General features: G+C 37.3%; 1 protein-coding gene across 10 annotated transcripts in view; it reads right to left on the bottom strand.

Annotated features, from left to right (window-relative positions):
* The window catches only part of LOC127849142 (phospholipase D1-like), a 92,314-nt gene that overhangs the window by 30,886 nt on the left and 34,900 nt on the right, over positions 1–26,528 (bottom strand). For all 10 annotated transcript variants that reach the window (XR_008034837.1, XR_008034838.1, XR_008034844.1 and 7 more), the window contains 9 exons: positions 25,408–25,473; positions 22,584–22,741; positions 16,952–17,104; positions 13,026–13,178; positions 11,096–11,179; positions 8,448–8,529; positions 7,349–7,459; positions 4,724–4,869; positions 975–1,145 (listed from right to left, as the gene is read on the bottom strand). Coding sequence is in view for 2 of the 10 variants with exons in the window: in XM_052381895.1 (XP_052237855.1) it covers positions 975–1,145; positions 4,724–4,869; positions 7,349–7,459; positions 8,448–8,529; positions 11,096–11,179; positions 13,026–13,178; positions 16,952–17,104; positions 22,584–22,741; positions 25,408–25,473 (1,124 nt within the window). In the remaining 8 variants the exon portion in view is untranslated. The remainder of the gene's footprint in view (positions 1–974; positions 1,146–4,723; positions 4,870–7,348; positions 7,460–8,447; positions 8,530–11,095; positions 11,180–13,025; positions 13,179–16,951; positions 17,105–22,583; positions 22,742–25,407; positions 25,474–26,528) is intronic.

The raw sequence follows: 26,528 nt of genomic DNA, 5'->3' as shown, positions 1-26,528 counted from the left end.
TCTCATCTGGATCCAAACTGTTTGCTATTCTGATAGTATTCTTTGAAAAAAATCGAAGAAAATGCTAATTTTAGAAATTCAGCAGAAGACATTTTAGCAGAAGACAAATTTCCCAGCATGCAAAGGGTTAAACTGCATTACACTCATATCAAAGTGGTCATTTAATATACTCACTTTTTTGGTTAAGTTTTTTCACAAGTTCTATGTTCACGTAATAATGCCAATAACTGGCAATTGCATTAGTTGAATCAGGGGCATGGGATGAATCGCCATACAAATAATTTAATGACCAACACCATAAAATTAAGAAATTGAACCCACGATCCATGGAACTCTTCTAGATGAGTTACAGACAGTCCATAAAGTAAATGGTTCATTTACTATTGAAATTGATTGTTAAACATAAACTTGGACACGTCTAGATAAGAGGTACCAATAAAGATGAATAGTTGACATGAATTCTAACAAGACAAAAACAGACATAAACATGAAATAGTTTTACCATGTTTCAAGTAAGAAAAGTGTGCTCATTTGATCTCAAGATCTTTTTTAATAGTAACTATTTGATTTAAATAAAATATATTTTAATTTATTCAACAATTTTATTTATTTATTTATTTTTATTTGTTGTGTGAATTGAATCTTTTTTCTATAACATAATAACTTTTACATTGATGTCAGAAAAATCAGTTTTTTTTTGTTTACATTGATATCAGAAGAATCAGTTTTTTATGTTCATTGATTAATTCATTTATCCATTTAAATGCATTTTTGTATGTACATATTATTGTTTAGAAATTAATCAGAATAAGAAACCTAACTGCAAATTCATGATGCAGAACAAACGGTTTAATGCATACACTAACTCTAATTTGAACACAATTATATACTGGTCAATCCCTAGTCCTCAAAAAAAAATTAATTAATTAGGATAAATTGCAAGTCAACATGATTTTGACAAAGCTAAAGCCTACCTGTCTGACGTCAGAGCCTCGGGTGATTCCAATATTGTTGATGGGGGTCGCACTATGCTGCTCAAGGTCTTGAACTTGTTGACCGATCCATTCTTGTGCACGGGTAGAGAGTCTTGCCCCTTGGGTAGATCTGGTAGCGGAGCAAAACTCACCGAGCCAAGATCAGTCATTCTGGCGGAAAATTGTAAAAAGCACACTCATTTTGGTATTATAATACAAGTCCCGCTCGGGGAAAATGGAACTTAATGCATCCATGTGCATAAAGTGTCATCCTAGATTACCAGGTGCAGTCTGCACAGGCTGATCAGGGACGCCTCTTTCCGTCTGAATTTTCATAAATAAGGGACTTCCTTTAAATAAAAAATAATATTAAACAAGAAATGTGTTTGTCAGAAACACTATGTCCCCTTCTGCGCTGCTTTGATTTATTTAAAAAAAGTATCATTTGGCAGGTTCAGATAATTTTCTCCCTTGAAGGCGTATTACTTCCCTTTGATTTGTTTTTTTTACCTTTGACCTTGAAAGATGACCTTGACCTTTCACCACGCAGAATGTGCAGCTCCATGAGATACACATGCATGCATAAGATGAAGTTGCTATCTTCAATATTGCAAAAGTTATGGCATAATGTTAAAGTTGGAGCAAACAAACAAACCAACCAACCAACCAACAGATAGGGCAAAAACAATATGTCCCCCACTATAGTGGTGGAGGACATAACAAGCAAATTTGTTGAATTGATATCCCCCGCCAATATGCTTCTGGACACAAAAGTGTTATATTTAACACTCAAAAAAGCATTTTTTCAAGATACAAAGGGCCATAACTCCGTTATTTACAGATGGTGTACAATGCCATTTGGCGTGCATCATCCTCTTATCCATATATATACTCATACCGAGTTTCAATGAAATCGCCAGAGCACTTTCAAGCTATGGCTCCGGACACACAAAAAAAGCATTTTTTCAAGATACAAAGGGCCATAACTCTGTTATTAACAGATGGTGTACAATGCCATTTGGCATGCATCATCCTCTTATCCATATATATATACTCATACCAAGTTTCAATGCAATCTGCCAAAGCACTTTAAAGATATGGCTCCGGACGGATGGAAGGACGGAAAGACCGAGGGATGGACGGACAACGCCAAAACAATATCCCTCCGCCTATGGCGGGGGATAAAAAGAAAGTGTGGTACCAAATTTTACTGTGTATACTGCACAGGCTGATTTGGAATGACACATGATATACATGCATTAAGCCCCATTTTCAAAGAGTGAGGATCATTATGTTTGTAGACTCTTTGTGGAAGAGCAGTGGAAAAGAAAGATAACTTGCTGCCCATATGCCTGACATTTGATGCATGAGAAAGTTTTCAGAATAGTTACCTATGACACAATTATTAAGGTACTTAAATAAATGTAATTTTGAACAAATGTTCAGGTAAGGACAAGGCTTTAATAAACCACAGGTTAATTTAAGGGACTTAAATAAACAAGAGGGCATGAAAGGCCCAGTCGCTCACCTGAGATAACAATATATTATTGGGACAAATCTTCTGACCAAGTTTCACGAAGATCTGAAAATAAATGTGGCCTTTGGAGTGTTAACAAGGTTTTACCATAGCCATATAAGAAAAAATGCCCCGCCCCCTGGCAGCCATGTTTTTCAACCAACCGGCATCATTTTTGAACTCGTCCAAGATATTATCGGGATTAATCTTCTGACCAAGTTTCATATAGATTGGACAGTAAATGTGGCCTCTAGAGTGTTAACAAGATTTTACTATAGCCATATAAAAAAAAAAGCCCCGCCCCTTGGCAGCTATTTTTTTCAAGCAAACACAATTATTTTCGAACTCATCTTAGATATCATTGCGACCAATCTTCTGACCAAATTTCATGAAGATTGGACAATAAAAGTGACCTCTAGAGGTAACAAGGTTTTACAATAGTCATATATAGCCATATAAGGAAAAATGCCCTGCCCCTGGTGGCCATGTTTTTAAAGCCACCAAAACCATTTTCCAACTCATCCAAGATATCAATGGGACAAATCTTCTGACCAAGTGACAAAATAAATGTGACATCTAGAGTGTTAACAAGGTTTTACTATAGCCATATAAGGAAAATAGCCCCGCCCCGTGGTGGCCATGTTTTTCAACCAACCGGCATCATTTTTGAACTTGTCCAAGATATTATTGGGATGAATCTTCTGACCGCGTTTCATGAAGATCTATAAATGTGGCCTCTAGAGTGTCAACAAGATTTTACTATCGCCTTATATAGCCATATAAGGAAAAATGCCCCACCCCTTGGCGGCCATGTTTTTCAAGCAAACGTAACCATTTTCAAACTCATCCAAGATATCATTAAGACAAATCTTCTGACCATATTTCATCAAGATTGGACAATAAATGTGGCCTCTAGAGTGTTAACAAGGCTTAACTATAGCCATATAAGGAAAAATGCCCCGCCCACTGGCGGCCATGTTTTTTAACCAACCTGCATCATTTTCGAACTCGTCCAAGATATTATTGGGATGAATCTTCTGACCAAGTTTCACTAAGATTGGACAATAAATGTGGCCTCTAGAGTTTTAACAAGATTTTTCTATAGCCATATATAGCAATATAAGGAAAAATGCCCCGCCCCCTGGCAGCCATGTTTTTCAAGCAAAGGTTTCCATTTTTTTACTCATCCAAGATATCAGTGGGACAAATCTTCTGACCAAGTTTCATGAAGATCGGAAAATAAATGTGGCCTCTAGAGTGTTAACAAGGTTTTACTATAGCCATATAAGGAAAAATGCCCCGCCCCCTGGAAGCCATATTTTTCAACCAACCGGCATCATTTTCAAACTCGTTCAAGATATTATTGGGATGAATCTTCTGACCAAGTTTTATGAAGATCAGACAATAAATGTGGCCTCTAGAGTGTTAACAAGATTTTACTATAGCCATATAAGGAAAAAGGCCCCCCCCCTTTGGCAGCCATGTTTTTCGAGCAAACGTAACCATTTTCGAACTCATTCAAGATATCATTAAAACCAATCTTCCCACTAAATTTCATGAAGATTGGACAATAAATGTGGCCTCTAAAGATTTAACAAGGCAAATGTTGACCCCGCACAACGGACAATGGACGACGGAGAAAAAGCAATCACAAAAGCTCACCATGAGCACGTTGTGCTCAGGTGAGCTAAAAACTAAATTGAACACCTTTAAGATCTTTGTTAATGTTAAACTCAAGGTCTCAAGCCTTCATAATCAATACGAAGTAATTTTTAAACACCTATAATGACAAATTTAGTCACAGTTACTATTTTGTTTAAACTTTCATTCAAAAACAGAAAACAACTAAGATGGAACATAATTCACATTAAAAAACAACCAAACATACACACACACACAAACACACACACCAGTTTTTTTAACCATTTTAAGAATAGAGCTTTTGCTTATGGGAAATACATGTAGCATCATTTTACAAAAAATTGGAAAATAGGTGTAGTTTTTTTGCTGACAAATACATTTAAAATTAGTATTTTCAAATTTTTATTCAATATGGTTCAACTAATACTGCTAGAAAGGGTGATGACCTTACAGTTGTTTTTTTATTTGTTTTTAACCTTCCATTGGTAATTTTAAACAGTCATTTGGGTAAAAATATCAACTTTTTAAGAATGGGCTAGAGGCCAAATATCACCCCAAAATTTGACCCTCAAAAACCCCACTACACACACACCTGTGTTGTTCATCATCCCAGCGTCCATAGCACATGTCAAAGCCACCTAAGAACGCAGTCTTCTGGTCTATTACTACGACCTTCTCATGGTGGGCCCACAAAATCACACGGTTGCTCGTGGCTACATGGTCTGGGTGGCGAATTACCTGAAATGTGAGTGGCAAATAACCTGAAATGTGAGTGGAAAATAACCTGAAATGTGAGTGGCAAATAACCTGAAGTGTGAGTGGCGAATAACCTTAAATATGAGTTGGGAATAACCGGACACATGAGTCAATGACCAATATTGGATATAAAGCAGTTTGAATAACCTTAAATATGAGTCAATGACTAATATATGAACCATTGTACATAATCACTAACTGTTTTACTTTTAGCAGTAAGTCAAGTAAAAACATGAAATTACTATGAACGCTGTTGGTTGGAGTTTGAAACATGACATCTATTGATAAATTCTGCATTATTCATATAAGCCAGTCTCTTGGTAAACAAGACTTAATGCTGGTGCAAAAATATTAGCATGTACAGTATGTCAGGAACCACACTTGCCATTTTTATGTAATTGTTTGTTAAGAAAGTCCTATCTAAACAAAGTCAGCATAGGTGGAAAGCGTCTTCCCTGATAAGCCTCTGCATAAGCTTATCTGGGACAATACTTGACACACATACATTAAGTACAGTCTTCCCTGATAAGTCTCTGCATAAGCTTATCTGGGACAATACTTTACACACATACATTAAGTACAGTCTTCCCTGATAAGTCTCTGCATAAGCTTATCTGGGACAATACTTTACACACATACATTAAGTACAGTCTTCCCTGATAAGCCTCTGCATGAGCTTATCTGGGACAATACTTGACACACATACATTAAGTACAGTCTTCCCTGATAAGTCTCTGCATAAGCTTATCTGGGACAATACTTTACACACATACATTAAGTACAGTCTTCCCTGATAAGCCTCTGCATAAGCTTATCTGGGACAATACTTTACACACATACATTAAGTACAGTCTTCCCTGATAAGTCTCTGCATGAGCTTATCTGGGACAATACTTGACACACATACATTAAGTACAGTCTTCCCTGATAAGTCTCTGCATAAGCTTATCTGGGACAATACTTGACACACATACATTAAGTACAGTCTTCCCTGATAAGTCTCTGCATAAGCTTATCTGGGACAATACTTTACACACATACATTAAGTACAGTCTTCCCTGATAAGTCTCTGCATAAGCTTATCTGGGACAATACTTTACACACATACATTAGGTACAGTCTTCCCTGATAAGCCTCTGCATAAGCTTATCTGGGACAATACTTTACACACATACATTAAGTACAGTCTTCCCTGATAAGCCTCTGCATAAGCTTATCTGGGACAATACTTTACACACATACATTAAGTACAGTCTTCCCTGATAAGCCTCTGCATAAGCTTATCTGGGACAATACTTTACACACATACATTGAGTACAGTCTTCCCTGATAAGCCTCTGCATAAGCTTATCTGGGACAATACTTTAAACACATACATTAGGTACAGTCTTCCCTGATAAGCCTCTGCATAAGCTTATCTGGGACAATACTTGACACACATACATTAAGTACAGTCTTCCCTGATAAGCCTCTGCATAAGCTTATCTGGGACAATACTTTACACACATACATTAAGTACAGTCTTCCCTGATAAGTCTCTGCATAAGCTTATCTGGGACAATACTTTACACACATACATTAAGTACAGTCTTCCCTGATAAGCCTCTGCATAAGCTTATCTGGGACAATACTTTACACACATACATTACGTACAGTCTTCCCTGAATTTTTTTTAATGAATATTCCTGGCCTTTATTGACAAAGAACCTAAGTAAAAACTTTAAGAATGTCCATAAATCCATGGAGAACTTAATAGTTTTGACAGTTTGATGTGTAGCTGAATTACATTTGCACCCCTCTCTTGGGAAACTGGTCTTAATGCATGTGTGTTAATTATCATCCCAGATTAGCCTATGCAGTCTGCACTGTCTTCTCACGGACCACACTTTGTGCCTACACTGTATGTATGTTTTGAAAGAACTTCCTTGAAACAAAGAATTCCATGGAAGCGGTATGCTGCCTAGTCACCCGGTGTGGCCTGTAAAGATTAATCTGAGAAAACACTTAACGCAAAGCCTCTTTACGCACAGCCCCGTTGTTACAGAGAGTACGCACAGCCCCATTGTTACAGAGAGTACGCACAGCCCCGTTGTTACAGAGAGTACGCACAGCCCCGTTGTTACAGAGAGTACGCACAGCCCCGTTGTTACAGAGAGTACGCACAGCCCCGTTGTTACAGAGAGTACTCTTTCTCACTCCGAAGGGAAATGCAAATGGCATATGGGCAACCACCATACAACCTGAATAACTTACAGTCTGTTCAGATGTTATGCTGATTGCTGCTCATCAGTATCTTGGGGTTGGAAATGAAACCTTTAAACCTTAAATCTAGTAAGAAAGGTCTTTAATTTAATTTGGTAGTCTAAGTTACTACAAATATGTCAAAATGCGTATCAGAGTGATAAAGGGTTAATGAATACCTTGCCAGGACAGGACACTGGCGCCCTTGTTATGTTCTTACCACAATATTCGGTGACTCCTTCATGAGTGTGCGTTTGCTGTAGTAACTGTTGATGGTGAGCGAGGCCTCAATCTCCTTGTACAAAATGATGAACACCTTCACACCCTCTTTCTGAAATACAGAGAACAAATTGATGGATAAAGATTGAACCTATTTAATTCAGGTTAATAACATCAAAAGCCTTGAAAACTTATTTTAACTTGGTTTCCTATGTACATAATGTAGAACAAGGGTGTCTCCCCGTCATTTGCAGACTCCATATCCACCATGCCATGGAAATTGATCTCTCAATAAATGGTGTGTGATTTGGAAACATTTAAATGGAGAAAAAAATATTTTCCCCACACCCATTTTTCACCAAATCGTTTCTTTCTCTAAATAATTTAAATATCTGTTTAAGCAATTTTGACACTAAATACTGTTTGAAAGTCTTCCCATTAATAAGGAGGAACTCAGCTGAAAAAAGGAGTTATCTGAGCTGTTACCAAGTTGAAGGCTTGTGAACAGGTTTGTTGAAAGAAACACTTACCGGTAAGTTGTCTGCAAACCAAAATAATGTTTTCAGAATATATGTTTTCTTGAAATTGAATCAGAGCTTAAATTGTTGGTGCATCAAACTGTATATAGATCTTTTTTAGTTACTGTCATTGATGCTATTAAATTGCAATACATGTTTAGTAAATTGCAGAAAATATGTACCATACCTGTGTTAACAAAAATATGCAAAAATAAGTTTAATTAATAATTTTCACAATTATTAAATAACCCCTGAATTTAAACTGTCTTTTAATATAATAGAGACTTTCTGAGGAGGACTAGCAAATTATTGCAATGCACTTGTAACAGAACTATAAAGTAAGAGCCATGTCATAATAAAATGAGTCTCGTGCCAAATAAAGCCAACATAGTTCCTGACCAGCCTGCGTAATCGTGCAGTCTGATCAGATTCTACTCTGCCCGCTAGTAAAGTCACACACAGTTTCGTGGTCTCATAAGCAGACAGGGTATTTCCTGACCAGACCGTGCATGAGACCCATTTTAACATGACGCTCCACATTTGTGCTGCTTCACCCCTCCTAGTTCCAGCCGAGATACAGACCGCTTTCCTGGCCAGCACCTTGTCCAGCCTCCATCTTTCCCTGTCAGTCACGTGACGCTTCAGGTAGATCTCTGGACTCAACCTTAAGAACAGTAACAAATACGAGACATGAGTTGCACGGGTTAAAGTGTATTTGCGTAAAGTGTCAACCCATATAAGCCTGTGAAGTCCACACAGGGTAATCAAGGAGGACACTTTATGCGTATATGTATATTTTTAGCTTAAAGAAAGTGTCATGTTAGAAAAAATCAAGATAAGGTGGAAAGTGTCGTCCCTGATTGGCCTGTGCAGTTTGCACAGGCTAATCTGGGACAACACTTTACACACATGCATTTAACCCCCTTTTCACAGAGTGAGGCTCATATAGATAACTTTATTCAATCATCAACTCGGCATTTGACACAATAACGCTCAGTAGGTTAAACTAAGGCTTATTTGCAATTTGCACGTTGTGATATACTGGTAAGCGACCCATTTTCGCCCGGAAATGAACCTTTTTACCGCATAACAAGTGTTTAATGAGATCGATTTTACTGAAACTTGGCATTAAATAATGTTTAACAACTGACATCAATTCTAGAATTACTTTTTTATGAAAATCTTACAAATGTAACCGAGAACTGTCACTTTAAAAACACCCCTATATTTACATAGAAAATGCTTGGAACTGTACCAATTATTTGCCCACCGAATAAAAACAAGGTTTTCTTAAAATCCATTTGCTCTTTTATTGCATAATGATATTCAATGCCTACACAGTCTGTGTTTGCGAAATTCACATCGAAACTAGTGCAAACAAACTGAAAAGAAGTCTCACTAAGTAATTGGTACTGGTCAGCGAGTATTTCTTGGTAGAAATTTAGGGGTTTTATTTAATAACTTTCTATATAATACGAAATATTTTATAAAAAAATCACTGATACATCCTGGGTTTGTCATCTACAAGCGAATGTAAACAAAATATTTGTTGATAGGCGCATGCGTATGTACGAGGGCCGTATATGGGTTCATTAAAGGGAGGTAATTTTCCACTGTACATAAGTATTTACCCGACATTTATATAAATTGAGTATTTGGAAAGAAAAATGAAACTTCTTAACATAAACGTTAAAATGACGTAAATACATTAATTTGATGGTGCCATGTCATCTTCTGCTTGTGTTAAATAGACTTATAACTTGTTTTCAAATATCAGTGCCACAAAGATCTATAAATAAACATGTTTATTTATAGATCTTTGATCAAATAAAACTATCATATTTCAAGAGGAAAATCCAAACAGTGGATTTATAGTGTTAAATGGATTTTTTTTTCTATTTCTTTGAAATGCTTACAAGGTACATTTTGCAAGCAATTCAGATATATGTAAACATCTAATTGTGTCAAGTTTAATGTTAAAAAATATAATTTGAATCATGTGTGCGTGTTAAACACATTAGATTTTGGTAAAATAAGTGATTGTTAGACGAATAATTTAGACCTGCTCTATTGCAGTAGACAATCGAAAATATTAAGCACACAGTTCAGGTTTCAGTAAGGGATTTCTTCTGAGCATGCGCGTCCTATTAATATCCCCCACCAGGAGGTCACATTACATTGCGACGAAATGTGTAAACATCGCAATTGTCTATTTATAACACTAGCATTTTAACGAATTGCTGCTGTCAACTTCAATGAAACAAGCGTCTGTAAATATGTGACACAGAAAATCATGATCAAGCGTTACATTGACTGGTTTTAAGGGGGTGGGCGAATAATAGGTACGGGCGAATAATAGGTCGCTAACCAGTACAGAACAAACAAGCGCAGTCTAATGACATGAATTTTGTTACATTTTTAGTTCTACAAAATATTTGGTTGTTTGTCTTAGGTTAATCAACAAAAAGAGGCTGAAAATAATGAGCCACAGTTGACAAGATTTTAATAAAAAAGACTTGTTATGGGAAAACTGGGCTTAATGCATGTGTCTTACGTGTCATACCATAATTGCATATGCAGCCCACACAGGCTAATCAGGGACCACACTTTCCACATAGACATAAATTTTGTCAAGAAGACTTCCTTAATGAAAAATTCAATAAAGGTGAAAAGTACTACACCTGATAAGCTAATCTGGGCTGACACTAAATGCACATGCATTAAACCCAGTTTTCCCAGAACTTGGCTGAAAGTATCACATCATCATTCTTGTGCATACCAATCGAAATTTTACAGAAATGTTAAACATGTGGAATATCACAAGCAATGAAAACATTATTTTCATGGATTTTACATCGATACCATTTCTGGATTAAACATAGTCCCATGTACACAAACAGTTTTAAGATCATTCTTAGACTTATTCTGCAACATTCAAATAAGCCTCGTTTTGGGAAAACTGGGCGTAATGCATGAGCGTAAAATCTCGTCCCAGATAAGCCTTTGCAGTCCATATAGGATAATCAGGGACGAAACTGTTCACTTTTATTGGATTTTTCGTTGCAAGCAAGTCACTTCTTGCCTAAGTCAAATCCATTTTAGTCAAAAAGTGTTATTCCAAAGTAGCATGTGCAGACTGCACAGGCTAATCTGAAATGTCACTTTACGCACATGCATTAAGCACCATTTTCCCAGAGCGCTACTGATATCCATTTTAGGAAGGAACATACCACCAGTCAGTTATAAATATTTCCTCTCTTGCTTTCTCCAGGGCCTCTGCAACTGCTTCAAAGTACGATGAGCCATCCACAAACCTGAAAGATAATTTGGAGGCAGTTTCTCATATCAGTCTTATCACCTATATCCAATTATACAAACATCAATTTGAAATTTTTCAAAGAAATCGAAATAGATCTTCTTAATAAAAGTGACTTATACCACCACATCTCGTCAGCTATATTCCAGCGTCGATAAATCAGAAATGTGTGAATGATTGGGCATGAAAAAAGAGACAAATTTTAAGTTCAAACTTATATGCTAGAGAAATATGGAAGTAATTTACTCCACTTACTTAAAAATTAGCCTTGCTCTGGTAAAACGGGGCTTTATGCATGTGCACAAAACACCGTCCCAGATTAGCCAGTCCAGCCTTCACAGGCTTATCAGGGACAACACTTGGCGCTTAAACTGGATAACAAGAGACTTCATTACAGAAAATACCATAACAGCTAAAAGTGTTGCCTGTGTTTAGCCTGTATTAAGCCCTGTCCTGATACATATGGGTTAATGGACTGAATGACAAAAGCTTAAAGCCCCCAGTTTTGGTAAACCAAGGTAAACAAAACAGCTCTAGAAATGAGCCGTGCTCTGTGAAAACAGTTCCAAGATTAGCCTCTAAGCAGTTAGCAAACGATTAGCAAGGACAAAACTTTCCGCTTTAATTGTATTTTTGGATTAAAGTAAGTTCATTCTTTCTTTTAAGGTAAATCCAGTTAAGGCGGAAAGTGTTGTCCATGATTAGCCTGTGGGGACTGCACACGCTAATCTAGGTGGACATTGTACACACATACATTAAAGACAGTTTTTAAACAAGATGTGTTTGAGAAACACAATGTCCCCCTATATGATGTTGACCTTGTAGGATGACCTTGACCCTTCACCACTCAAAATGTGCAGCTCCTTGAGATACACACGCATTTCAAATATAAAATTGCTAGCTTCAATATTGCAGAAGTGACATTACATGCGCAATTTTGACCCATATACTTGACCTTGAAGGATGACCTTGACCTTGACATTTCACCACTCAAAATGTGCAGCTCCATGAGATACACATGCATGCCAAATATCAAGTTGCTATCTTCAATATTGCAAAAGTATTCATAAAATAAGCAATTTGGGCCACATATATTTGACCTCTGACCTTGAAGGATGACCTTGACCTTTCACCACTCAAAATGTGCAGCTCCATGAGATACACATGCATGCCAAATATCAAGTTGCTATCTTCAATATTGCAAAAGTATTCATAAAACAAGTTGCTATCTTCAATATTGCAGAAGTATTCATAAATTTAGCGATTTGGGCCACATATATTTGACCTCTGACCTTGAAGGATGACCTTGACCTTTCACCACTCAAAATGTGCAGCTCCATGAGATACACATGCATGCCAAATATCAAGTTGCTATTTTCAATATTGCAAAAGTACTCATAAAATGAGCGATTTTGGCCACATATATTTGACATCTGACCTTGAAGGATGACCATGACCTTGACCTTTCACCACTCAAATTGTGCAGCTCCATGAGATACACATGCATGCCAAATATCAAGTTGCTATCTTGAATATTGAAATACTGCAAAAGTGTACATTAAATGAGCGATTTTGACCCATATATTTGACCTTTGACCTTGAAGGATGACCTTGACCTTGACCTTTCACCACTCAAAATGTGCAGCTCCATGAGATACATATGCATGCCAAATATCAAGTTCTTATCTTCAATATTGAAAAAGTTATTGCAAATGTTAAAAGTTGGCGCAAACCAACAGACCAACCAACAGACCAACAGACAGGGCAAAAACAATATGTCCCCCACTACTATAGTGGGGGACATAAAAAAAGAGGTCTAAATACAGAAATATCTTCCAGCTAACCATCTTGCATAGGAGTTTTCTCTGACAGGGGCATAGGAGTCATAGCGGATGTTTTTGCTTGTGAAGTCTTTCCCCGTCTTCTCTGCAGCCTCAGTGATGCATGCCTGCCACTCATCTGCCTTCCGACTGGTCCACGCCTTGGCAAGTAAGTGCCTGTATGGGGATAAAAGAAATATTCAAGTCTGAGACTGGGGGAAAAAAAGATGCAATTGTCTGTGAGAGTGGGGGGAGATTCAAGTTTCTGTGGCTTGGGGGAAAAAAGTTTCAATCGTCTGTAAGAGGGAGGGCGGAAATTAAAGTCTGTAGGGTAGAAAGTAAGATGCAAGTGTCACTAGCGGGGGGGGGGGGAGAAAGGCTTTATCTTGGCCAGCAAGCCTGTAGGGAGAAAAGAAAGATTCTAGTTTTATTAAAGCCTTGCCCTTATAAAACTGGACTTAGTTAATGTGTTAAGTGTCATCCCAGATTAGCCTTGCGGTATGCACATGCTTATCAGGGTCAACACTTTCCAATTTTATGGAATTTTTAATTTAGCATCCATGCTTTCATTCATGTACAATAAATGACATTAAACTTTGACCTTTCACTGAGGAGTATGGGGAACGCATCATATTTTCATTAGAAATAATAATCCAAAGTTATATTAAATCTCCAAGACAGTTCAAAGTTACAGAGCAAAAAAGAAATTTAGTATAATGCCTCTGAGAGTAAACTTTATTATGTTTTCATAATGCCAAAAAACGCTTCATCGATAGACATGTTGCTGAATTCAATACAAGCTCAATGTTATTTTGATACATAGATAATAACAGAGTAGTGGCAGTAATTTTTGAGATATGAAGACTAAACAATTCCCCAGAGGACATTCAAAAGAGCAAAAACGTCTACCTCCAGAAGATCTAAAATATAACTGGTTTCAGAAAAATTCCAGATGCATGTTATCAATATTAAATCCACACATGAAATATGTCCCCTTAGACCAAGGATATTAGATTAAATTACAATAACAGACCAGATAAACAACAAGCTTTGGCAAATTAGTATTACCAGAGCTAATTTGTGATATCATAAATTTTTAGTATGAAACAGTTCCTAATTTTCTGATAAATTGAATAAAGAACAGACAATTATAATGTACTGAAAACATAGTATAATTCATTCTTATCGCTTTAAGGTTAAGAGCCTGAAAAAAAGATTACTGGCCTAAAGACAAAAACAATTCAGAATTCAATCTAAAACTGCTCTTCAAATATTGACTAATAAGAACAGTTGTTATACTTTCAACTTTGCCTTAACCTTCATGGTTAATATTGTGAAGCCATATATTTTTTTCGTCATGAAAAAAATGACTGGTTTGTGGATTTTCAAAAACATATATTGGAATTTGTAGTTGTCATTTTCGGATTTGATATAAAAATTTGAAGCAATAAATTGCTGCAGAGAGTCACTTGCAGAAGGTGGGCCCTGTTTATTGCATACCAAATAATTAGTAGATTGTTATGAGGTGATAGTAACTGGCCCTTTTTATTGCATGCCAATCTACTAGTTCATTGTTATGACTAGCGGAGTAGTGGGATCGAATGACCCTTATTCAGTGTTTGAAGCTACAAAGCTAATTTCCAATTAGCCTTATTCAATCATCATGTCAAACAAGAGATGTGTTTGTCAGAAACACAATGCCCCCTATTGTGCCGCTTTGATGTTTTTTTTTACCTTTGACCTTGAAGGATGACCTTGACCTTTCACCACACAAAATGTGCAGCTCCATGAGATACACATGCATGCCAAATATCAAGTTGCTATGTTCAATATTTCAAAAGTTATCGCAAAACTTTAACCAAGGTTAAAGTTTTGGGACACACACACAATGAATGAATGACAGACAGACAGACAGACAGACAGACAGACAGACAGACAGACAGACAGACAGACAGACAGACAGACAGACAGACAGACAGACAGACAGACAGACAGACAGACAGACAGACAGACAGACAGACAGACAGACAGACAGACAGACAGACAGACAGACAGACAGACAGACAGACAGACAGACAGACAGACAGACAGACAGACAGACAGACAGACAGACAGACAGACAGACAGACAGACAGACAGACAGACAGACAGACAGACAGACAGACAGACAGACAGACAGACAGACAGACAGACAGACAGACAGACAGACAGACAGACAGACAGACAGACAGACAGACAGACAGACAGACAGACAGACAGACAGACAGACAGACAGACAGACAGACAGACAGACAGACAGACAGACAGACAGACAGACAGACAGACAGACAGACAGACAGACAGACAGACAGACAGACAGACAGACAGACAGACAGACAGACAGACAGACAGACAGACAGACAGACAGACAGACAGACAGACAGACAGACAGACAGACAGACAGACAGACAGACAGACAGACAGACAGACAGACAGACAGACAGACAGACAGACAGACAGACAGACAGACAGACAGACAGACAGACAGACAGACAGACAGACAGACAGACAGACAGACAGACAGACAGACAGACAGACAGACAGACAGACAGACAGACAGACAGACAGACAGACAGACAGACAGACAGACAGACAGACAGACAGACAGACAGACAGACAGACAGACAGACAGACAGACAGACAGACAGACAGGCCAAAAACAATATACCCCCAATCTTTCGATCCGGGGGCATAAAAAAAGAGAATTTTATCCCAATTGGTGCCAATTAAAGATGTAGCTAATAGTTTTGTTTATAAGTAATGTAAGCATGTTATTTTTCTTAGTTTGATCTACAGCATCCTTGAAAAACCCTGTACACACAATGGGCAATATTGGGAAAAGTTAGTGCGAAAAACTCTGCAATTAGGAAAATTCGCTAAGTAAAATCTTCTCATTGGGCATTATGGGTCTTTTCAATTGCTTGGTACTTGATTGCACAAATCCATATAAAGATTCTCTTACATGCCTTTTTGGTAAAATGTGCAATTTCAGTATTTAAAAAAAAATTCAGACAACAATTGGGAATTTCATAAATTTTCCTCAACTTGAAAGGTGCCTTAAAAAGTTATTTTATAAAAAAGTAAAGAAATCGCTGGATTAGCGCTTATCTTTACTATTTGACTTTAACCAAGTCAATGCTATCGATGACAGTATTTTGTCACTATAATGTATGCCACTTTGTGTATTATTTGGATTTACATGGATTGTTAAAAAGACACAGGATGTATCTGTGGATTAAGTTGCATATGGATGTTTCTCATGCCTCAGGGGATTGAGTCTTAAATGATTTTTTAAACATAAGACATAATTATTTGTTTTAAACTCAAATTCCTCGATTGGACTAATCACAACAAAAAATTAAAAATAATGTTCAACAAATTATAATGGTTTCACAGTATTGAAATTTAAAACTATGCTTCCTCATATTAAGGAAAACTAAATTGTTCTGAAAAACTACCACCCAATAAAGTGACTGATACATGTACCTAGTGAGGTTCTGTACCCAATAAAGTAACTGATACCTAGTGAGGTTCTGTACCCAAGTAAGTGACTGATACCAAGTGAGGTTCTGTATCCAATAAAGTAACTGATACCTAGTGAGGTTCTGTACCCAATAAAGTGACTGATACCTAGTGAGGTTCTGTACCCAATAAAGTGACTGATACCTAGTGAGGTGCTGTACCCAATTAAGTGACTGATACCTAGTGAGGTTCTGTACCCAATAAAGTAACTGATACCAAGTGAGGTTCTGTACCCAATAAAGTGACTGATACCTAGTGAGGTTCTGTACCCAATAAAGTAACTGATACCAAGTGTGTTCTGTACCCAATAAAGTGACTAAGTGAGTTTCTGTACCCAATAAAGTAACTGATACCAAGTGAGGTACTGATCCCAATAAAGTGACTGATACCTAGTGAGGTTCTGTACAAGGACTCCGTGTTGAGCGCCAGTATCTGACATCCCTGACACGACCTTGAACACTGAGTCCATGAGCATCACGTCACAGACCACACCGTCAGACGGACGGATGTACGCTATGAATGTGTCCTTCACTACCAGCCAACTGGAACATAATCAAATCAACTTAATAAAGCCATTTTAAACTTCCGTATAAATGTTGTTTACCTTTATATCCACAGGCAGATGAAGTCTTCAATAAAGATATGAGTGAATTAAGATACAGTTTTGTTCAAGATTGAACACGCCTGAACAGCTTTCAGTATATAATGAGCTGTTTGTTGAGCAGAATCTCATGTTATACAATATAGGTTTGTTTACTATAAACCTATTTATTATAGCTCGACTGCATCAAAAGCCTAAGGATTATTAACCCTTTCAGCGCTGGAACCAAATTTTAAAGGCCTTTGCAAACAGTTTGGATCCAGATGAGACGCCACAGAACGTGGCGTCTCATCAGGATCCAAACTGTTTGCTATTCTGATAATATTCTTTGAAAAAAATCAAAGAAATTTCTAATTTTAGAAATTCAGCAGACGACATTTTAGCAGACGACAAATTTCCCAGCATGCAAAGGGTTAAAATGCTTGAGCCTGTTTCTTTTGTAAAACATGTACTTGGTGTCTTGGAAAAATCATAACTGCCTGTATCAGGTGCCTTGGCAATATAATGAATGCCATATAGCAATCAAATATCAATAATATCAGTCACACATACAAATTATTTATAATGTATTAATGTCAATTAAAGAAATTGGTATTTAAACTTCAAGGGCTGAATAAGCAGAATGTTTTGCTGCTTTTTTACATGTAGAGGTTCACAAAGAACATACCTACACCAACATCTGCTGCAGCCTATACAGAATATCACATGACTAAGACCAATTATCAAGGGAAAAATACATGTAGCATAGAGTAAATCGCGCTTAATAGGAAATCTGACATTCCCAATTGATTGCCCGACAGCCACAAATCACATGAGAAAAAGCATGCAAAACTAATTGTTCAATGCGACAGATGTAGTAATGAATGAAAATATATTTTTCAAGGAAAATATAAGTTTTTTGCCCCCATGTGGTGTTGAATAAGTATATGAATTTTAAGTGATTTTAGTCTTAATTCATACTTGATTTTCTACCCGTTAAATGGATAGTAGCATTTTATGCTGACATCTCTTAGCCTCAGATATCTTTGGCAATATATGCCATGTATCAGTAAAATTGGTGATACAATGTATATGCTAAGATAACGGTTTATCATGCTAGAGCCAAGCCAACTAACATGTTGGTCGCAAAATTATATGTAAATACAACAACATAACAGAAATCCTGCACCTGGTGTTACAAAATAGAAAAAATATAGTTATAAAACAATTACACAAACATTTGAGGATCAAGTTATTACTGAACCCTTGGTCTTCTTCAAAAGGATGGAGAGGAGCATAACTATTGACCAATAAAATACACTTGATTCTGCTTACAATAAGCTAGGGCCTTCTATACATTGTGCTTGCAAAAGCAAAGCACAAATCACTTTTATTTTATACTAAACTTAAGACATTGTTCTAAATATATTTAGTTGGGGATATTTTATAGAATACATTTCTCTGAAAGGACAACAGATGCAAGTATCAACCATTAGAAAACTAAATGTCAGTTATATAAGGTATGACATAATTGATAACTGACATTCAAAACATGGCTACCATATACTAAAATAAAATGATACATTAATTCCATGATTCGTTTGAACCTGCAATACTAAATGGATTATTTGCCCACAATAAAAGAATAAAAGACTAGCGCAAAAGAATGTCTCTACAAATAATGTTTCTTGCATTTCTACATATCAATACTCAAAGTTGGCCTCTCTACACATGATCCTCATTGATTGAAATGATAAATGGCATAAATGTCGGAGACATATGCTCTACTTGGCTCCCGGAGCCGAAGTCAACAGAAAGGCTTCATATAGAATTAATCCCTAGATTATTCTGGAGCCAATCATAAGTCTTTCTGAGAAAAGAAGACCAACAAATCTTATTGGTATGTATAAATCCGCCAACATGGCTACCTCATGGCATTTGAAAGTGAGATTTGATATGGGAGTCGTACATCGTAAGTATATAAGTCACATTCTGGAAAACCAGGGCTAAATGTATGGGTGTAAAGTGTTGTCATCGATTATCTTCGGCTTATCAAGGATGACACTTTCCACCTAAACTTTATTTTTTTGTTTTGAAAAGACTACTGTTTAACAAAAAACATCTCAAAAGCCGAAAGTGCTATCCCAGCTTAGCCTGTGCAGACTGTAAAGTGCTATCCCAGCTTAGCCTGTGCAGACTGTAAAGGCTATCCCAGCTTAGCCTGTGCAGACTGTAAAATGCTATCCCAGCTTAGCCTGTGCAGACTGTAAAGTGCTATCCCAGCTTAGCCTGTGCAGACTGTAAAGTGCTATCCCAGCTTAGCCTGTGCAGACTGTAAAGTGCTATCCCAGCTTAGCCTGTGAAGACTGTAAAGTGCTATCCCAGCTTAGCCTGTGCAGACTGTAAAGTGCTATCCCAGCTTAGCCTGTGCAGACTGTAAAGTGCTATCCCAGCTTAGCCTGTGCAGACTGTAAAGCGCTATCCCAGCTTAGCCTGTGCAGACTGTAAAGTGCTATCCCAGCTTAGCCTGTGCAGACTGTAAAGGCTATCCCAGCTTAGCCTGTGCAGACTGTAAAGTGCTATCCCAGCTTAGCCTGTGCAGACTGTAAAGTGCTATCCCAGCTTAGCCTGTGAAGACTGTAAAGTGCTATCCCAGCTTAGCCTGTGCAGACTGTAAAGTGCTATCCCAGCTTAGCCTGTGCAGACTGTAAAGTGCTATCCCAGCTTAGCCTGTGAAGACTGTAAAGTGCTATCCCAGCTTAGCCTGTGCAGACTGTAAAGTGCTATCCCAGCTTAGCCTGTGCAGACTGTAAAGCGCTATCCCAGCTTAGCCTGTGAAGACTGTAAAGTGCTATCCCAGCTTAGCCTGTGCAGACTGTAAAGTGCTATCCCAGCTTAGCCTGTGCAGACTGTAAAGGCTATCCCAGCTTAGCCTGTGCAGACTGTAAAGTGCTATCCCAGCTTAGCTTCTGCAGACTGTAAAGTGCTATCCCAGCTTAGCCTGTGAAGACTGTAAAGTGCTATCCCAGCTTAGCCTGTGCAGACTGTAAAGTGCTATCCCAGCTTAGCCTGTGCAGACTGTAAAGTGCTATCCCAGCTTAGCCTGTGCAGACTGTAAAGTGCTATCCCAGCTTAGCCTGTGCAGACTGTAAAGTGCTATCCCAGCTTAGCCTGTGCAGACTGTAAAGTGCTATCCCAGCTTAGCCTGTGCAGACTGTAAAGTGCTATCCCAGCTTAGCCTGTGCAGACTGTAAAGTGCTATCCCAGCTTAGCCTGTGCAGACTGTAAAGTGCTATCCCAGCTTAGCCTGTGCAGACTGTAAAGGCTATCCCAGCTTAGCCTGTGCAGACTGTAAAGTGCTATCCCAGCTTAGCCTGTGCAGACTGTAAAGTGCTATCCCAGCTTAGCCTGTGAAGACTGTAAAGTGCTATCCCAGCTTAGCCTGTGAAGACTGTAAAGTTCTATCCCAGCTTAGCCTGTGCAGACTGTAAAGGCTATCCCAGCTTAACCTGTGCAGACTGTAAAGTGCTATCCCAGCTTAGCCTGTGCAGACTGTAAAGTGCTATCCCAGCTTAGCCTGTGCAGATTGTAAAGTGCTATCCCAGCTTAGCCTGTGCAGACTGTAAAGTGCTGTCCCAGCTTAGCCTGTGCAGACTGTAAAGTGCTTTCCCAGCTTAGCCTGTGCAGACTGTAAAGGCTATCCCAGCTTAGCCTGTGCAGACTGTAAAGTGCTATCCCAGCTTAGCCTGTGCAGACTGTAAAGTGCTTTCCCAGCTTAGCCTGTGCAGACTGTAAAGTGCTATCCCAGCTTAGCCTGTGCAGACTGTAAAGTGCTATCCCAGCTTAGCCTGTGCAGACTGTAAAGTGCTATCCCAGCTTAGCCTGTGCAGACTGTAAAGTGCTATCCCAGCTTAGCCTGTGCAGACTGTAAAGTGCTATCCCAGCTTAGCCTGTGCAGACTGTAAAGTGCTGTCCCAGCTTAGCCTGTGCAGACTGTAAAGTGCTATCCCAGCTTAGCCTGTGCAGACTGTAAAGTGCTATCCCAGCTTAGCCTGTGCAGACTGTAAAGGCTAATCTGGGTGATACTTTACACACATGCATTAAGTCCCATTTTCAAAGATAAAAGATCATAGAAGGATTCACAGTTTCTGAATTTCAGCTGAAGGTTGAACACATTAACTTGTGTAATGAATCACATATCAGCAGCATTGGGGTCATGTAGAAACAATGCTCTAGAAAGTTTATAGATTCTACTGCTGTGACTTAAGTCCTTCTTGTTTAGTGAAAGACCTTCTACATAAACTTGTGAACTTGAAGAGATATTTCTGTGTCTACAAATGCCAATTTTATGAAAATTAGGCTAATGTACTTTTTTCTAATTTGGAATGAATTTCACCTATCATCTCTTGACCTATTTAACAGAGAAAAATCTAGCAAGGCCTGTCATAAGCTGTGAGTATCATTGAATGTATCCTTGAATAATTGCCATGTAGAAAGAATCATGTATGCAGCAAAAGCTCAGTTCTTTAAATGTGTGCCAATTAAGTGTATTTGTACATGTCATCATGTTTTTGTAAAAATTATGTTTTATGTTAAGTTTTCTATTCATTAATGATCAAGTGATACAAATTCAAAGAAAAAACAGTGAAAGAGTTAGAATATTGACATTGACAGAGTAGTTGATATGGTGTGTGCAAATGCAACCTAGAGGTCCCAGGTTTGGTCACAATTCAGAAAGTGTCCTAAAAATCTTTATAAACACACAAAGTATCATTGCTTCCATAAGCTTATGGCTGTTGATGTTATTGTGCTCAGTCTTAATTTCCAACACAACAAAAGGGTCTAGCACATTATCCATGCTGTTGACTTGACCTCACTGCCAGATTGTACTCAATATGCTGACAGTGAATATCAATTGAGTTCAATACAAACCAATACTAGGTAACGGTGGTGTTGTGAGTATGGTGTCTGAGTCAAGGAGTCCCTGGTTTGATCCCCTCTCTAAAACTGTTACCAAGATCCTCTCTTAAGACAAGAAGTACTAGCTTTACCCAAGAAACAGACTCAAGAATGCCCTGATTACCTTACAAATGTTCAGCTTGAGACACTGCCTTGGCTTGGATGCAAGTGCATTTTATGTCAATTTTGGGGCCGTTATTCCCAATATAAACAAGTATATATTTTTCTCAAATGACTGCCTAAAAATCCCTAGTCAAGGTTTCCTAAAAAAAAAAAAATAGCACTTTTTTGGGGAAAATAAAATGCAACATTTTGATAAATAGAAAATTGAATGCACTTTTTATCAATTTTAAAGTGTTTGCTAGAAAAATAAAATGCACCAATTTCCCAATTTTAGTCAAAACAAAGTGATTATTCCCAATCTGAATGGTCATAACCACAATCACAAAAGCATTGATAAAAACACGGCATTTGACACATACCGTTTACTCCACCTGACGGCCACATGGTACTTCTTGAGACACCCGCAGCAGCCAATGGAGATCCTGCGACCACCAGAGCACTTGGTGATGTCCCCTTCCTTCCACTTCTGTCCCAGGTGATTCACAAATGACAGCTCACTTACCTCCAGGAATTTCAGCTGAAAACAAACAAATGGGCTGCGATGGCTTTGAAGCACTTAAAGTACTTAATGTCACATACATATTTAATTTCTAGGCATATTATTATGGCAACCTTTTTTCATTTGAAAACATTCCCAACGTGAAACCATGTTTACATATTTAAACCCTAGACTTATCTAAGGGGGGCAACGCTACTGGAAAAACAAAGTTATCCATTATGTTGTCTCTAATGCACAGGAGGCAGTCAATGCAAAGTTTAACAGGTCATCTATGAATTCTTTATAGATCAAGTATTAGGTTAGATTCAGTCTCTAACATTACATTATAAAGGATGAAAGGTCAAAGATCATCATGAAAAATCATCATCATTATCATCAAAAACAACTTCAATCTTAAACTTTCATAGCTAAGAATCTTATAGCTGTAATCATAGTCCGTTAGAAGCCATAACATGATGATTGTGTTAAAAGGTTGCACTTTAACCAAAATAAGAAGCTTATCATATTGTAGAGGCTTTATTTAAAAACAGTTCAGATTTTTTTTAACTAATTTAAAAGAAAAATAAATTTTAGTTATGATGTCAACAAGCTTTTTCTTTCATCTGACCCAGTAAACTAGTTTTTTTACTGCATGTCACCTAGTTTTGAACTTGCCAAAAGCTTCAGAACAAGTTTCATGAACATTTATTGCACAATAAATGTGGCAAATGAAATGTTAGAGAATGTTTCATGAATGCATCTCAGAGGTGTGTATTACGAAAGTTAATGAGGTTGGGAGGACCAGGTGAGTCAATCATTTTGACAGATATCTGTTAATTTTTGTATCAAAATTCACCATTGTTAGATGTATCCTTATATGTTTTTTTCAAAGATCATGGTCCACCAAAACACCTTCACAGACAGAGTTTGAACAGATTCTTTAAATTCATAACAGTTCAAATTCCTAACAGATATTTCACAATTCCTCAAATTCCTATGTCAACATTTTAATTTATTTAATTTTGTATTCTATTTCAATCCCAAATAATTACAATGTCTCTTTAGGCTTCTTAATAATTTATACTTCAACCAGTCAAGTATCCCATTAATTGACATACTGTGAAACCATTATTATTCGTCAGACATTAATTTTCGTCTTTTTCGTCCTTCGACCGATGGACGAATTCAAGATCCTAACGAACAATCATGTCCCATATTTGAAACAAATAAGACTGGATTACCGTAGGCATGAGGCATTTAAATCCAGCGTAATCCACGCATATACACAGGGCTCGAAATTTACACTCGCACACTCGCAAAATGCGAAAAAAAAAGATTGCAAGGTAAGTTATAAGCCACTAGTATTTTTTGCAAGTAAAGAAATAGTGAAAAAAAAAACGAGTTATATTGCTAAATGCGTTCGATGGCAAGAACGCTAATCCGTAGGTCAATTTTTTTGAACGTCCGAATACCCATATGCGGAAGCGCGCACCTTTTTTGTAGACTGGTATACTTATAGTACAGATACCCGGATGGAATTGATACAAAGAACATGAAACAGTCGACTATTCACACTCAAGTTAAATCCGGTTTTGACACAAAGGGGTGTTCATTATACAGTGTACTGACAACTGACATTTCCTGTAAAACGCAAATGCAATAAGGCTGTATCAAATGCTTCGACTTCGTTTAGGTATATTAGTGTTGATTAGCGCAAATTGTAAACAACTTTATTACCCATTGTGTGTATTGTGTTTTTCAGGGGTGTTGCAGATTATACAGCCAACACACGGCCAATCCGGATTAAAGACAATACTATTAAACGCAATTAAAATATGACGATGTGTGATCAACACCTGACTGAAATATATTCTGCGCTTTTATTACAAATTAATAAAGAACATATTGATTTGTGTTTGGTTGTCCGTGATTGTAATGGAAAAAGACTAATTGGCAATTGGCTTCGTTGTTTAATACACTCGTTAACGGTTATTCAGTCCCACTTATCCGCTAATCATAACAAAGAACATGTCAATGACATAAAATAATAAGGGACAGTTACTATCACCTGAAATAACAGACTTGTTAATTGGCATATGCCAAACAAGGCCCACCTCTTGCAAGTGACTACCAAGTGTCACCCCTCTTTCCCCCAGCACGATTTTTTCGCAACAGCGTATTACATGTATTACAAACATTACAAACAAATCGGACGCTTTTTTTTCAAAACCAGTAATGGACGAATTTTGGTGCTGACGAAATAGTCATTTTTTAAAAAAGGACGAAATTTCGTGCTGACGAAAATAAATGGTTTCACAGTAGTTGAAAAAAAAGTGTTTATGAGATGTTATACTTAAATCAACTGAACCACATTGATATCATTAGCCCTTGCTCCGTAAGAGGCAAAGAGACAATTGCTTTTGCAACCAGCATAAAACCAGAAAAGCCTGCCAGTAACTCCCAGTCTGTTCAGGTTTTATGGTGTTTAGTGCTCATCAGTATCTTAAGGTTGAAAATGAAGCCTTTAAAACTTGATTCTAGTAAGGAAGTTGTTAAATTTAATAAGATTATCTTAGGCACTACAGATGCATCAAAGTGCGCTTATAAGGGCTAATGAGTTAAATAAATATTGATGGGATGATCTTGATTCCAATGTCACTGACTCATTCAACTCTCTCAACCTACTTAAACTCCATACAACTCACCACATCCGTGTGATTCCTATACCACTTGGACTCCAAGATGCTCTGTAAGTACTTCTCAAGATGGTCCTGGAAAGATACAATATCAACTGCTGTATGATTGGTTCATAACCCTTGCAAAAAGTTAACCCACTTTCATACCAAAACACACTTAAACCAACATAAAACTGTGTTTTTTCTAAGTTTTTCTGAGCGGAAGTTGGTTTTTGCTAATAAAAGCGAGTTTTATGTGAGCTAAACTGTGCTTAACTGAGTTTAAAGTTGGTTTTTTAAAGTAGATGTGTGTTAAAGCGAGTTTTTTTGCTGTAAGAAGTTGGTTTTTTATGTGTCAAAAGTGAGTCTTTTTATTTATGAGTTGGTTTATGTGTGTTTAAGTGTGTCTTTTTGTTTCATAAACGAGTCTTTTACAACAGAAGTGGGTCTTTTTATAAACAGAAGTGGGTTAAAGCGAGTTTAAGTTGGTCTTTTTATAAATAATTTGAAAGCCGCAACAAGGCTAAAAGACTCACTTTAACACACTTATCAATAAGTTGGTCTTTTGTTTATTAACATAACTCAACAATAAAACAATAATTCTTCAACTAGGTCTTTGTTTCATGTTTATAGCCATATATTATCAAGGTGAATTGTAAAGGGGCTTTTTTACAGCTTGTTTGCCATTGCACCTTTTGTACATTTATGGGCTCCCCATAATTTTAAGGAAACATTGGATAAAAATTGCTCTTTCAGAACATCACAGGTTCACAGATACTATAAAAATGTTAAAATGTTCAAACTTAGTTTTATACCTGAATATGATATTGTTTGTCTTTCACTTTGAATCAATACATAAATATTAAATATATTATAAGAACAATCACACATCTATAAAAATCTGAATACTTCCATTTAATTCATGTTCTTTGGAGAATTCAATAGACTTACAGTGTGTTTTTTTATTCATTTTTTGAGGGGGAGAGTGACACTGTTTCTATAATAAATAAAACTAGTTTCAGTGTGAAAGTGTTGATTAATATATGGAAACTTATGTGGGCTTGCCAGCATCAATTATATCTTCTCAACATAAAAACAATAACTATTTTAACTTTCTTATACTGATATTTAACCCCAATACAATTAATGCC

This window comes from Dreissena polymorpha, chromosome 1 (genome assembly GCF_020536995.1).
Source record: "Dreissena polymorpha isolate Duluth1 chromosome 1, UMN_Dpol_1.0, whole genome shotgun sequence".
Taxonomy (NCBI): domain Eukaryota; kingdom Metazoa; phylum Mollusca; class Bivalvia; order Myida; family Dreissenidae; genus Dreissena; species Dreissena polymorpha.
This window is presented reverse-complemented; position numbering and strand designations above follow the sequence as displayed.